Below are 14,839 nucleotides of genomic sequence, written 5' to 3'. Positions count from 1 at the left end.
TGTGCAGAAGTCTTGGGGGGGGGTGGGGGTGTGTGTGTTTTTTTTTACAGGTGGCCCCCCCCTTTTTTGAATATTCGCTTTATGACAGCTCGCTGTTATGAAAGACCTACATTAGTACCTGTTTTCGCTAACCAAAGAGGATTTTTCCTTGAACGAAAAAAAGACACCAGCTTTATACATGTGTTTATCCCGAGAAAGACTACAATGAGCATGAAGCCTTGTGCAGACAGTTGTTTGCGCATGCGTGTACATGACGTTTTTTTCTCTCTCTCCAAATCGATTTTGGCTCGCTGTCTTCCCTAGTCTGATAAGTGAAACTACATACAATATTTCTACTTTATATAGGCTGTGTATTTATCATATCATTACTATATGATCGAGTAATTTTAGGTTTTATGTGCTATTTATGATTTGGTTATTTTTTGGGTCTGCGAACGCTGAAAAATTTTTCCCATATAAATTAATGGTAATTGCTTCTTCGCTTTACGACATTTCAGTTTACAAATGCTTTCATAGGAACACTCTACCTCCGGATAGCAGGGGAAACCTGTATAGCAAAGGTGTCCAAGACTTTTGGACAGTACTGTATTAATTGTATGTTTTGCTGCCACACAAAAAAAAAGACAAATTTCTTGGCATGTGAGTGATGATAAACCTGATTATGATATGGGTCTCTATTTTTGGATTGAGTGGGATGGAGGCAGGGAGAGGGAAATACGGAGAGACATTCTGTAGTGATCAGTTAAACGTTTGGAATCGAATGATCTTGTGTGGTGGCTCAGGGCTGGATGTGTCTGTACCTGCAACAGACCCCACTCTTGGCACTCTCTTTGCCATTCCCAACATTCTTTGTTGTCACTAGTTTTATAAACTTCCTCCCTGCTTCACATTGGCATGCAGTACTGTGCAAAAGTCTTAGACACCCTAGCTAAATATGTGCCCAAGACTTTTGCACAGCACTGTAAATACCATTTAGGGTCCTGCCATTCACAGTATACATTCTCCTTACATTTGATTGGCCGAAGCGCAGCAATTCACACTTGACTGAATTAAACTCCATTTGCCACTCTTCTATCCACATCTGCAATTGATCTTTCTCCTACAGTGTCCTTTAACAATCATCGTTATTATCCACAACACCGCCAATTTTTGTCTCATCTGCAAACTTACTAATCAGCTCATCTATATTTTGCCCAACATTTATAAACAAATATGGTTTATATACATTTATAAATATACATGTATCACAAACGTGTAATTTTCTTTCATGTATATAAAATGTACATATTATAATTATTACCCTGATGAAATTCTTAAAACCTCTACATTTTTTATGACTAGGATCTCTTCCAGAGTTCAGAAGCTTTGAAAATTGAGAAAGATGATATTGAGAAGAAATACAAGGAAGATGCTGCTAGAATTATACAACTTGAAGAAGACATTGTAACTGCTAATCAGAAAGCCATTGTGAAAGAAACTGAGTTGGATAGGTAGGAAAAATGTCAATTTGCTGTACAGTTAATATTCCTTCTGGATTTACAGTAATTATAGTAGTTTGTGATTTGCCATAGGATGTTAGTCCTTTACATTTTACTGACTTTTACTTATGGTTTACAATTTATGGCCAGATCTAGCTGACAATTCCATTATAAGGAAGTATGTTTTCACCAGAGGACAGCAGCATGTAGTGACTATTAGCTGGCATGTTCTTGCCTAAATATTAAGAGCAGCACATTCATTTCTCACAGCATCACATTGATACTCCTTTTCAGTTTGCTGACTTTCCTGCTAACACAGTTTGTTCAAATAGATCTCCAAGAAAAACGGGCAGTGTATAAGGTAATACTCTCATGACTTGTGCTCTACTTCAAGTTAACTTTTCAACAAATTTCCATATCAACTGATTTTCTTGGTTTCAAAAACGTACTGTTCTTAAATTTCTAAATACTTAGCCATCTAGTGAAGCAAGTTCCAAACAAAGTTCAAAGTAAATTTTATTATCGAAGTACATATACGTTACCATATACAACCCTGAGATTCATTTTCCTGCAAGCATACTCAGGAAATCTGTAGAATAGTAACTATAATAGGATCAGTGAAAGATCAACCAGAGTGCCAAAGACAACAAGCTATGCAAATGCGGATGTAAATAACTAACAATGATTAATATCTCTTAACTATATTTCTTATTTTACTCTCCAAAGATCAAACCTTTATACTGTTCTAGATTTTTCAGCATAGGTAATCGTTTACCTCTCAGCATTTTATGTATTTCATTGAAATCACCTCTTCTACTTCTAATGAGTTGAGGGTGAACTCACTCAATTTCTCTTCAAAGGTCAACCACCACAGAGGGGAAAAAATCTAATGACTCCTCACTGCCGCAAATGCACAAAGGTCCTGCACAATTACAGCAAAACTTACATAGTATTCAACCGCAGCACCTTTGCAACAGGCTAGTATACCACTGGATTTCCAAAGACTTTAGTATACTATATTTAGTACTAAGTTTGTACATTGTGTGAAACAGTACAGCCACATCCTAATGCTGATCAGCATTTGCACCTTATGACTACTTAAACATATTTTTGTGCCTCCTACTAAAAACAAGTCATGCCACATTTTGTTTTATCCCCCATTTTTAAACCCACTGTTCATCTTAACTGAATCTTGTTGTAGTTAATTGTACATACAGATCACTTTTCCAGACAGTTTCTTTTTTTGCCGTGAGTATATTCAACCACTGAGGCTATATTAATTCATGAGCAATGCCGTGTTTCTTTCAATTAGTCTTGTAGACACTGAACTATTACAAATCTGAGTTTCGATCACACTGGGAAGGAAGGACTTGGAACATCTACAACTGATAGGAAGCAAAGTCAAGAAATAAGAACTACTGGTTAAAGAAATGTGGGACTTTTACATTAAAAAAAAAGTGGTGGAAAATGAGTAGAACATGAAGTATGAAATGAAAGTAATATAGTCCAAGTATAGAAGAATAAAAGATGAATTGGAGAAGACAGTATATTTATTTAAAACTTTTATGTTAGGAAAGGATCATTTACTTTACTATAGTCCAATCCAACAGCAGGAGAAAAATTCAGTTCCATATTTGTTAAAAATGAGGAACTTTACAGTAAATCAGAAGTATTGCAATATGTTTATTCTTCAGTGTAAAAGGATTATGAAATGCCAGAAACGGAAGGAGGGGAAAAGAAGTATGGTTGGATTGGCTGAGGAAAAAAAACAATCAAAATCGATTTGTTTGAAGTAGAAATGTCAGAGCTAATTTAAACTACAAATAGACCAATGACATTGTATAGTATATTTTATTGCTTGTTTCTACCACTTGACGAAGAACAATTTTAGTTAATATATAAATGTAGTCCTTTGGCTTTTGTAAATTGGGCCCTGTTACATTTAGATGTCAATTAAAGTATCTCATGCAAGGTTATGACATAAAGTAAGAGCTCACGGTTATGGAGAAATGTGCTGTAATAAAAAAGGTGATTGGTTAATGAATGGGAAGAAGAATGTGAACAAATACTTGGTCTTTTTGGAAGACTGAATCATTTGTGAGATACAGCATTGGTTAGAATTGGCTGTCAGTTATTCATACTATATTTTAATTATTGCAAATATTGAATGCAATATATCCAAGCTTGCCTATGATGCACACAAAAATTGAAAGCCCAGTGAGGAAGACACAAGGACTCTGCACTCACGTAGTCAGGACGATAAAATTATATTTTATCTTTTATTTTAAAAGTTGGAGTAAATATGTTGGGAGATTTTAGAGGGCTCTGGTGAGATCATGTTTGACATACAGTATGCAGTTTTGCTATTTCAATTTAAAGAATGAGGAGTCAATTTGGCATCCAGTGGTGCTAGAAAGTTTGTGAGCCATTTAGAATTTCCTCTATTTCTGCATAAATATGACCTAAAATGTGATCAGATCTTCATGCAAGACCTAACACTAGATAAATAAGTAACACAAAAAACATACTTGTGTGTTTATTTATTGAGAAAACTGATCCAATATTGCATGTATTTGTTGGAAAAAGTACATAAACCTCTGGGATAATGCCTTCTATTTAGACTCGGGTGTTCCAATCAATGAGAAGATTGGAGGTGTGGGTGTAGAGGGGCCTGGCCCTAATTTTAATAAAAGACGCACAGTCAGGTTACTGACAGAGCCTGAAGTTCTCAAGAAATATCTGCTTATGTGCTCCATGTCTTGATCAAAACAACTTTCAGAGGACCTTAGAAGAAGAATTGTAGAGATGCATGAAGCTGGAAAAGGCTAGAAAAGCTTTTCTAAAGACTTGAGTGCTCATTGGTCGACAGTAACAGAAAATCTCTACAAATGGAAGAAATTCTCCCTAGGAGTGGGCATCCTGCAGAAATCACACCAAGAGCATAATGTACAATACAGGAGGAGGTGAAAAGAACCCAAGGGTAACAGCAAAAGACCTGCAGAAATCTTTACAATTTGTATAAGTCTCTGTTCATGTGTCTGCTATAAGGAAAACATGGAAGAAGAATGGTGTTCATGGAAGGACACCATGGAGGAAACCACTGTCCTCCAAAAACAAAAACAAACACATTGCTGCACATCTCAAGTTTGCAACAAAAAAAAACCTGAATGTTCTACAATGCTTCTGGGACAATGTTCTGTGGACAGATGAGACACAAGTTCAACTTTTTGGCAGAAATGCATATTGCTATGTTAAGAGGGAAAAGGCCACTGCACACCAACACAAAGCCTCATTCCAACTGTGAAACACGGTGGAAGGAGCATCATGGTTTCGGACTGCTTTGCTGCCTCAGGGCCTGGACAGCTTGCAATCATTGAGGGAGAAAATAATTCAAAATTGTATCGACATTTTACAGGACAATGGCAGAGTAGCAGTCCATCACCTGCAGCTTAATAGAAGTTGGATAATGCAACAGGACAATGATTCAACAGACATGAGTAAATTAACAACAGATTGGTTTAGAAGAAGAAAATTTATGTTTTGGAATGGCCAAGTCAAAGTCCTGACAATCCTATAAAAATGTTGTGGAAGGACATGAAGCGAGCATTTCATGCAGGGAAGCCCACCAACATCACAGAGTTGAAGCAGTTTTGTAAGGAAGAATGGCCTAAAATTCCTCCAAGCTGGTGTGCAGGACTGATCAATAATTACCGGAAATGTTTGGTTGAAGTTATTGTTGTACAAGGGGTTCACACAAGTTACTGAAAGCAAAGGATCACATACTTTTTCCAACATGTACATGTAACAATAAATAAATGAACAAGTATAATATTTTGTGTTAGTTATTTAATGGGGTTCTTTTTATCTAGTTTTAGGACGTGTGAAGACCTGATCATATTTTAAGTCATATTTATGCATAAATAGAGAAAATTCTGCAGAGTTCAAACTTTCTAGCACCACTCAAGATTCACTGTTTATTCCTGGGATCGTTGTGATTGTGATCAAAGTCACTGGAGACACTGAACACAAACGAGAAAATCTGCAGATGCTGAAAATCCAAGCAACACACAGAAAATGCTGAAGGAACTCAGCAGGCCAGGCATCGTCTATGGAAAAGAGTACTTTCAACATCTTGGCTTGAAAGAGTACTTTCAACATCGACAGTTCTCTGCTCCATAGATGCTGCCTAGCCTGCTGAGTTCCTCTAGCATTTTGTGTGTATGTGTTGGTTGGAGAGACACTGAAGCTTGTAATATAGAAGTTTAAGGTGAATTTATTATCAAAGTAAGTATATGTTACCATATGCACAATTGAGATTAATTTTCTTGTGAACATAGAATAATAACCATAATAGAATCAATGAAAGAGTACACCAACTCAGCATTCATCCAGTGTGCAAAAGATAGACTATGCAAATACAATAAATAAAGAAATAATAATAAATAACCATAAATATCAAGAATATGAGATGGTCCTTGAAAGTGAGTCCATGGGTTGTGGGAACATTACAGTGATGGGGCAAGTGAAGTTGAATGAAGTTATCCCCTTTGGTTGAGGGGTATTAACTGTTCTTTAATCTGGTGACGTGAGTCATGAGGCTCCTATACCACCTTCCTGATGGCAGCAGTAAGAAGGGAGCATGACCTGGGTGTTGAGAGTCCCTAATGATTGATGTTGATTTCCTGTGATAATGTGCTCAGTGGTGGGGGTCTTTACCTGTGATGACTAAGCAGTATCCAGTTTGTGGGATTTTCTGTTCAAGGGCATTGGTGTTTCCATTACCAGGCTGTGATGCAACCAGTCAATATACTCTCCACCGCACATCTGTAGAAGGTTATCAGAGTTTTAGCTGTCATGCCAAATCTTTGCAAACTCCTAAGGAAGTAGAGACACTGCCATGCTTTCCTCATAAATGCCCTTGTTGCTGGGCCTAGGACAGGTTCTGTGAAATGATAACACAGAGGAATTTGAAGTTTGTGATCCCCTCCACCTCTGATCCTCCAATGAGGACTAGCTCATTGACCTGAGTTTTCTACTCCTGAAGTCAATAATCAGTCTTTGTCACAATAAGCAGACATCAATCTGGAGACATTCTTGGTGGAGTCTCAAACCCAAAAGTACATCACATGTTTATACCGTCAAGATGAAAGTTAACAGTGGGTGATTCAATACAATTTCAATAGTTACAATGACATTGTTTTCTTCTATACTCTGGGTTGACAAATGGTTCCTTTGAGATGCATATTTAGAGTGGAAGCACATTGTAATTGACAAGACACCTCTGAAGTTTCAAACATCTTTGTTGGGGAAAAAGTAATTAACACAGATATTCTAAAATCTTCTGATGACAGAGAGCCAGATGAAACCCATATTTGCCTGGATTTATGCAGGCCAATTAGCAACCCATTCTCGTAAGGTTAGAGTGATGCATATGCAAACATCTCATAGTTGCCATTCTGCAAACCATAACTCTTTACAGACAGTACTGTTGATTTGCAGAGGTGTGCTTTTAACTTCAGTTTACTGCTTGCAAATTACAATTTGTTTTAAAGACTGAAGATTGGTTTTTGTTTTGGATATAGCAAATATTGAATTAATATCTGTTATATTCATATAACTCTAAAATGCATCCTAACAGGACAACAGCATAATTCTCTAAGGAGATGGAATAACATCCAATTATGGTCACTGCATTTTGGAAGGATGAGGTGTGTTCTCATTGAACATTGTAAGACAGGTTGACAAAGTAGATGCTAAGTTTGCTTCGCCTGCTGTATGCAGTTGAAAGCCATGGTGTCAGCATAAAGAGTCTACCATTTAGCTCAGAGATGAGGAATGTTTTCATGCTGAGGAATATTTTCATGCTGAGGAATTCTCTGCTTTCAGGGGAAGGTAGTTATTGGAAATATTTTTGGACCCTGCAAGAATCGGTGTAGAGTAGGCAGGAAAACAGACTTGAGGCATGGTCAGTTGAATTGATAAATAGTGAAACCAACTTGAGAAGCTAGAAGGTCTTCAGAAACTTTTTTTATGTTCTGTGTTTTCTTGCAATAGACATGCAATACAATTTAATGCTAAATTGTTTTCCAGTGTAAAGCATAAACTGCGGAGACTACTTGCTGAAAAAGAACAATTAGAATTACAATTGAAGAATGAAAAGGATGAGAAAGAGTTGTACAAGGTAATAATAGTCATAACTTTAGATTCTGTGTTGTAAAATCTGTCTCAAATCTTAAAATCATGTTTAAAAAAAATCATGGCTGTTCTTATGCATTCAAACACAGATTTCATATTGATTAATCCATGTGTGTCTTTATTCTGCTTTCTTGACCAATGTTGATTGAATCAGTGCAGCCCAAAATATTACGTGATAAATCCTAAAAGGATTCTTTCAGTAATATACACCAACCACCACCATTATTGCTGTCACAAAGTGCATTCGTATTAGTTACCTGGACTATTTCATCTGATCCTCTCAATCCTGCCACCTATAACACCAAAAACAGCAAGCACAGTAGCTGCATGGGAACATCTCAATAAGATGTACATTATTGAGGAGTTGCACCTCCAAGTTGCACATTATCCTGACCAGAAAATGTATCACTATTCTTCATTGTCATATGGTCTAAGTCTTGGAACACCCTCCTCAAAATTTGAAGAGGTACTCTCACTAAACACTGACCTTGCCAACAGTACACACATCCTAAAAAGTGGATAAGTAAAGACAAATTATCAAAATTTCCTCATTGTGATTTTTAACATGGGCATGAACACCCTAAAGGGAATAAAACAAATTTAGGTGGCAGTTGGTCCGGATTTGATAGATAATGGAGAACAATTTTCACAATATTTTTAACCCTATATACCTTCAACATTACTCAACTGATTTGTAGAAGTGTAGTTTCCTTGATCTTCAGAACAAAAATAAAAGTGATTTTGATCACTGAATGGTTTTGAGACTCTTTGAAATTTGTGCGAAACATTTTAACTCCAGAAAAAATGCACAAAATAAGGGCTAACTATTGAATTGATTCAGTATGACTTAAGTACAAACGTATTTTCAATTTGTATTCTTTAATCTTCCAAGAAACCCTATCTAATTAAGGTAGATTATGGGTGGCCTTGAAATTGTACTATGGGAAATGACCAAGATGAAACTTTTCTAATAAATTGTTAAAAGACTTGTTTATTAAATGTTTGTAATTGTATGTTTAAAAAGCATTTTTCATAAGACTCCAGTTTGTAGTAACTGCATTTACACAGTATTTTTTTAAAAAGTAGAACTTTAGCACAGACAATATTTGGGTCATATATCCTGCAATTGCACTTTCTCCAACTAGACTGCAGAACCCAATGGATCCAGTGAATGCAGCTAATTCATTTAACTACCTTTTATATTGCTTATTGCCTTACACCATCACAATTGTATTCTTGTGGATGTGGGAGAGAGCAGAGGTCCCTGTAGGCGCGCTGGAGTCAGTGCTGGGTTAGGATTACTGGCCCTCCTGTCAGTGCTACCCTCCAGTGTTCACTTGGTAGAAGACAAGCTGGATTGCCTTTATCTGCGGCTGCACTAGTGTGTGATGAGGAACTGCTGTGTGCTTGTTCTTGCAAGAACAAGACTCCAGGATAATGTCCCATGCACCATCATCCTACTCGGGGACATGGGCTGTAAAATATATAGGTTCTCTGAACCTGTATTTTTTGCTATCGTAACTATATATGCTATGTGTGACTGTTGGTACTTTTGATGATGAATGCTTTTGTTTGACTGTATTTGTGTGTATGATTGAATGATAATTGAACTTGAACTATTTCAGCAGACAATAAAACTCTGGAACTGACCTACAATAGAAAATGGAGCTTGCTCCAGAATGGTTTATCTATCAACTTCCACTGCCTCAGTATTAACCTTGAAAGATGAATTATCCTAGAGTATCTCAACTAAAATCCATTAATTCATTTATAACAACATTACAGATGGTTGCTTTTTGAATATGTGCATGATGTTACAGTTTACATTGAACTTGGTTTTAATGGTACCCAAGCATTAGGCAGAGATTTAAACTGGTTATATATACTCTTTTTAAACACATTATAATTAATTTCAGGCTCATGCAAAGAATACAGAGATTGAAAACACAAAGCTCGCAACAGAGATGCAGTCATTCAAAAGACTTGATGCAAATAAAGAGAGCATGCTGAGTCATTACAAGGAAGAAGTGGGAAGATTACAACAATGCTTGTCAGAGAAAGAGAAACTTCAAAGGGAGATGCTAGTTAATTCCTCCAACATGGTAAGAACTGTAGTTTGAGATGGCAAAGTTTTAAATAGTGTGAGCTCTTACCAAAATTTTTTTGTGACTCAACCTATTTCTTCATTGCACTGTACCTCAGCAGAAAGAGTAATGGTAGTTTGTACACTATTTATTTGCTTTATAATCATGAACAATTAAATAAGGTATGGAAGGATGCAGTTCTAATGTGGGCAAATTATTAGCATAGATCAACAAAAAAGGTTGGCATGGGTGTGATGGACTGAAGGGACTAGTTCTGTACTATATGATTCCATGACTGTATAGTTTGAGTGTATTAGAATAGTTGTACATATGAGAAAAGTATGTCTGTGTATGTGCATGGCTTCAGTGATGTGCACCATATGTTGCAATATGAAGCAATATTGACAGATGGTAAAGAGATATTTGTGCTCTGTTGAAGTTCATCTCCATTCCCACGGCCTGAGAAGGAGACGAATGGGCCAAATCTCTGTTCCTAAGTTTAGTTCACAAATTATTGTTGAAGTTGTGCATGAAGATACTTGGAAATGATGCACCTAGACTCAGTTATTATGTCTTTTGTAGCTCCATCACTTGCCAATGCCTGTTTTCTTAACAATTAACCATATGCAACTTAAAAAGTGCTGAAAACACTGAGCAGACTGAACAGACACATTCTGTAGAAAAAGAAATTATTAACATCTCAAGTCAAAGACATGACTCCTTTACAGTACAGGTGGTCTGGAAGATGAGGTGCTGTTTCCTAAGCTTACCTTGGGTAGCATTAGATGAATGGAGGAAACCATAGAAAGACCATAAACCCAAGAAATTCTACATATGTTGGAAATCTGGAGTAACACACACACAAAATGCTGGAGGTTCTCAGGCATCATTGATGGAGAGGAATAAAGTGTTGACATTTCAGGCTGAGACCCTTCATCAGCATTGGAAAGTAAGTGAGAAGAAACCAGAGTAAAAAAGTGATGGGAAAGTGGGATGAGGGACTCTGTCTGAGCAGAACTGAATCAAGAACTATTCCATATATCCCACAAGAGATTAGCATAGCTTGAGCCAATGCAAGTTTCTCTAGTTACACTAATCTGGAGAAACTGAGTGGAGTTGTTGTTCGGTGTTACAACAAGCACAGCAGATGTATGAGCAAATTGGTGGAGGAACACTGTTTGTTGCTCCGTTGAAGGAAGAAGTGGAGTCTTAGTGAAAAGGTAGAAGAATTGTGTATCAGTGGTGAAGGTAAACTGAGTGGCACCAAGAAACTAGAAGGTTTCAAAGTGATGGAAGGTATTTGGGGTGTTCCACTTGTTAATGTAAAGGAATTATACCAAGGGAGGAAGGATAGAGTAAAGCTAGAAAATGTCAGGTTAGTGCGACGGGAGCAGATTGAAACAAAATGTTGAAATGGACTTCTGATTGTGGAGCTTGAGTAGGGAATAGATGCCATATTGTTGGACTATAAGGCTATAAACGGTAGAAGAAAGATCTTCACAGGAATTGAGGTCAGTGGCTGTCTGGAAAGCAATGTCCTGATATTCACTGGTGGGTTCATGATGGAATGGAGGCTTGAGGAGCTGATATTTAGCTTCTGGGAGGATTACCTCAGATAACAATAGCACCCTATCAGTGGCTTGCTGACTTCGGGATTAGTTTTCAGTAGGTGGTGTACTGTAAATTCAGAAGGGAGAGGGTAGTGATTAAGAAGAGCAAGAAAAATTTAGATGGTCAGTGTTGCAATGATAGATGGTAAGAATAGATCTGGCAATCCAATAATTTTCTAAAACTGTTTAACTAAGTTATATTAGTGACAGTTGGGTTACACTCCATGAAATCCTGAATGTTTAAAAGCAATTCAACACAAAAAGAGACTCTCTATCCTCCTCATAATTTTATGAGCTCGCATTTGGTCTCCCTTTGGCCTCTGTCTCCAGAGAAACAATCCAATTCTGTTTAAGGTCTCCTGAAAGCTAGTTCTCTAATGCAGACAGCATCCTGGTGAACCTCGTCTACACTCTCTTTCAATCAAAACAGATGGCAGTTTGTTCTATTGTCATTACTGTTCCAACAAAGTATGACATGGTGTACCGGACAAATTCTGAGGGCTTTACCAACATTTTGGCAACAGAGAACTTTCGCGGCATTTAGGATCTTTCCCAGCAAAGTACTTTTTGTCTGTGGATAGTGCATTAAAGTATTCAGTTTATGCAACTTGGTGTTTATTAGTTTTCTTTTTCCATGCTGTTCATCTACTTTATGTGAATGTTCTTGTATTTCAAGATCTTCCTTCTGAGCCACCTATGGGTTTGTTGGAAAAATGTTTTAGTTTGTACTTGGTTTAAGTTCCCATTTATCGTAGCACTTAGTGGGGACAGAAGGCATGGATACCAACAAAAAAAAAACAAAACTTCAAAGGCAACTCTTTAGATAGCTAGAATAAAGACATACCATGAAGTTGATGATATTCAAAGGTAGGAGGAGGCGAAGGCCATCTGGCAGTTCAAATCTGCTCTGCCGTTTATCAAGATATTGCCTGAATTGCTCAGCGCAATTTTCTTGCACTATTGCTATATTTTCCATGATTCCTTAACTATCCAGAAATCTATCAGTCTGTTTTGAATGAACTAGGAGCCCCGGCTGTCATTTGGAATTCTGCAGATTCATCACTCTCTGCGTGAAGTAAGTTCTCCTCAGCTTAGTTCTAATTACTCCAAATCTTATTCTGAGACCTGGTTCTAGACTCCAGAGCTAGGAGAAACATTTCCCAAACATTCACATTTTTGAACTTTGCAATGCTTTTGTGAAGCTCAATGAGATTAACCTTCATTCTCCTAAACTCCGGAGAATACAGGCATCAGTCAGAGACTGATGTAAACTTGGCTGCTGGGGAAGATGTTCAAGTCCTTGATTTCTCACCCTTGTACTAAGGCACCAAACTGATAAGAAAGTGACCTTTAAGGGACAACATCAGATACTCCTTATCTGTCTAGACAGTGTTGTCCATTTATTTGTAAGACTTAACAGACCAGTCAATGTTTCCTTATCTTGGGCCTTAAATTAAAAACAGCTGGCAGTTACAAAGATGCTTTTGTTCTCCTTTGCTAAGTCTTTTTTGGCATTCTTTTATTAACTTGGCTTTTCAAGAATGCAACATTTGCAGACTAATTGCTTTCAGAGGTAGTGCTTGGCTATGTCTTGTGGCTGGATATTGAGAACATACCAAATTACAGTTCGAATGTTTGCTAATCTACATTATACTTGATAGATGGCAACTGACAAAGATTGGGTGCATGTGTCTTAGCTGATAGAATTACTGCTTCTGTGTCATAGGTTATGAGCTCAAATCCATTACTTGTGCAAAAAAATTCCAGTACTTCATTGCAACCTTCTGTTCTTATAGAGCACGTGAAAGATTCCATGATGCTTCTGAATTTGTTAGACTACCACTTAGTCCTGCAAATTTCAGTAAAATATTCTCATAAGTAAATGCAAATGGAGTTAGTATTATTTATTTATGATCATTATTAATTGATTTTTTATATTTGCACATTTTATAATTTTTCATTGATTCTAATGTACTTCTGTGATTGCCAGCATGAAAGTGGCGATATTATATACTTTGATAATTTACTGTGCACTTTAATATTTCTCCTTTTGTTTATATTCATTTATATCTCTTTTGAAAGTTTTTAAAAAAAAAATTGAATACATGCAAATTTGTCTGAATGACTTAATTTAAGTTTTTGGCAAATCTTTTGTTGCATTTTTCCTATTAAAGGTTAAGCCTACATTTATAAAACCTACTGTAAACACGTTACCATAATGAATTGAGTCACTCTCCGTTGCAGGAGTACAATGTACCAAACTTCCTGTGATGCCTTTCAGCACTAGATAACTTTTTAAATCTTGCTAAAGCAAGAGGCTTTGAAAGTCTTAAAGTTCAGGGTAGAATTTACATAATGTGTTGGAAGAACTTGAGGACAAATGTCCTTTCTGCCTTGAACTTGTTAAAGTAGAGAATGGATGAGGGGCTATTTTGAGGTAAATGGCAAGAAAGCAGCACAAAATAATCTCAATGAAAGGGGAAGAAAAAAGAAGAATTGAACTATATTTCAGACTTCCAGTCTTCAGAGTGCTGTCAGAAAAGTCCCAGCATAGGTCAGCCAGCAAGATCAGCATCTACGTATTCATGCGGGAGGCATTTGGAAATGAGAATAGTAATGAGAATGTGAGTTGCAAAGATGCACAAAGAAGGGAAGAAAGCTCAAAGGAAATACATGAGTTTCATAAGCTAAAGTTCAAACACTCAGTGGATCAGAATGTTTTGGGAATTGCTGAAGTTCGCCACTACACTGCCCTCATTTTATCCCCATCAGGATATTAAAGACTCCCACATGAATATGAAGATGCTGAATTTGCAAGTTGATCAACGCTAGGGCTTTCTTGACAGCAGTCTGATGTTGGACTCCACATGCAGTCTGAAAGCGAAATATGAGTTGCCTGCATTTCCTCCGTTATTCTACGCACTGAACCTGGGCCAGGTTTAACCTGGAACAGGAGAAATGATTTCCATTCGCTACTGTGGAGAGAAGTGACTGCAGTCGATAGCAGTATTTTTGCTTTGTATTAATTAAGCTTAAGTTCAAGTTTATTGTCATCTGACTCTTTGTGTGTGTGTGTGTGTTCATTCCCACAAATAAATTAATAAAATATAATTCACAACATGTGAACTGCGCAGCACAGGAAAACAGTACAGTAAACAGTTCACTGTCCTAGGGACAAGATCTCAGTGGTAGTAGTCTCACAGACTGAGAAGGAGCTGTTACCCAGTATGGCAGTCATAGCCCTGATACCTCTGTACTTCCTTCCTGATGGTAGCGGGTCAAAACGTTTGTGAGATGAGTGGGAGGGATCCTCAACAATCCTTCAGCTCCTTCATATACAATGCTAACAGTAAGTGTCACAAGTATGTGGGAAGGGGACCCAGACAATAGTCTTGGTGGATTTTACTGTCTTCTGTAAGGTTTTGTGGTCTGATGCCTTTCAGCTTCCAACCACACACAGTGATGCAGCCAG

General features: G+C 37.2%; 1 protein-coding gene across 1 annotated transcript in view; it reads left to right on the top strand.

Annotated features, from left to right (window-relative positions):
* tax1bp1b (Tax1 (human T-cell leukemia virus type I) binding protein 1b) overlaps window positions 1-14,839 on the top strand; it is a 98,260-nt gene that overhangs the window by 37,185 nt on the left and 46,236 nt on the right. The window contains exons 6-8 of the mRNA XM_059945057.1: window positions 1,342-1,490; window positions 7,569-7,659; window positions 9,590-9,775. Coding sequence (XP_059801040.1) covers window positions 1,342-1,490; window positions 7,569-7,659; window positions 9,590-9,775 — 426 coding nt within the window. The remainder of the gene's footprint in view (window positions 1-1,341; window positions 1,491-7,568; window positions 7,660-9,589; window positions 9,776-14,839) is intronic.

Source organism: Hypanus sabinus, chromosome 20, assembly GCF_030144855.1.
Source record: "Hypanus sabinus isolate sHypSab1 chromosome 20, sHypSab1.hap1, whole genome shotgun sequence".
In the NCBI taxonomy this organism is placed as follows: domain Eukaryota; kingdom Metazoa; phylum Chordata; class Chondrichthyes; order Myliobatiformes; family Dasyatidae; genus Hypanus; species Hypanus sabinus.
Note: the sequence above shows the minus strand (reverse complement) of the source record. Positions and strands in the feature narration are given on the sequence as shown.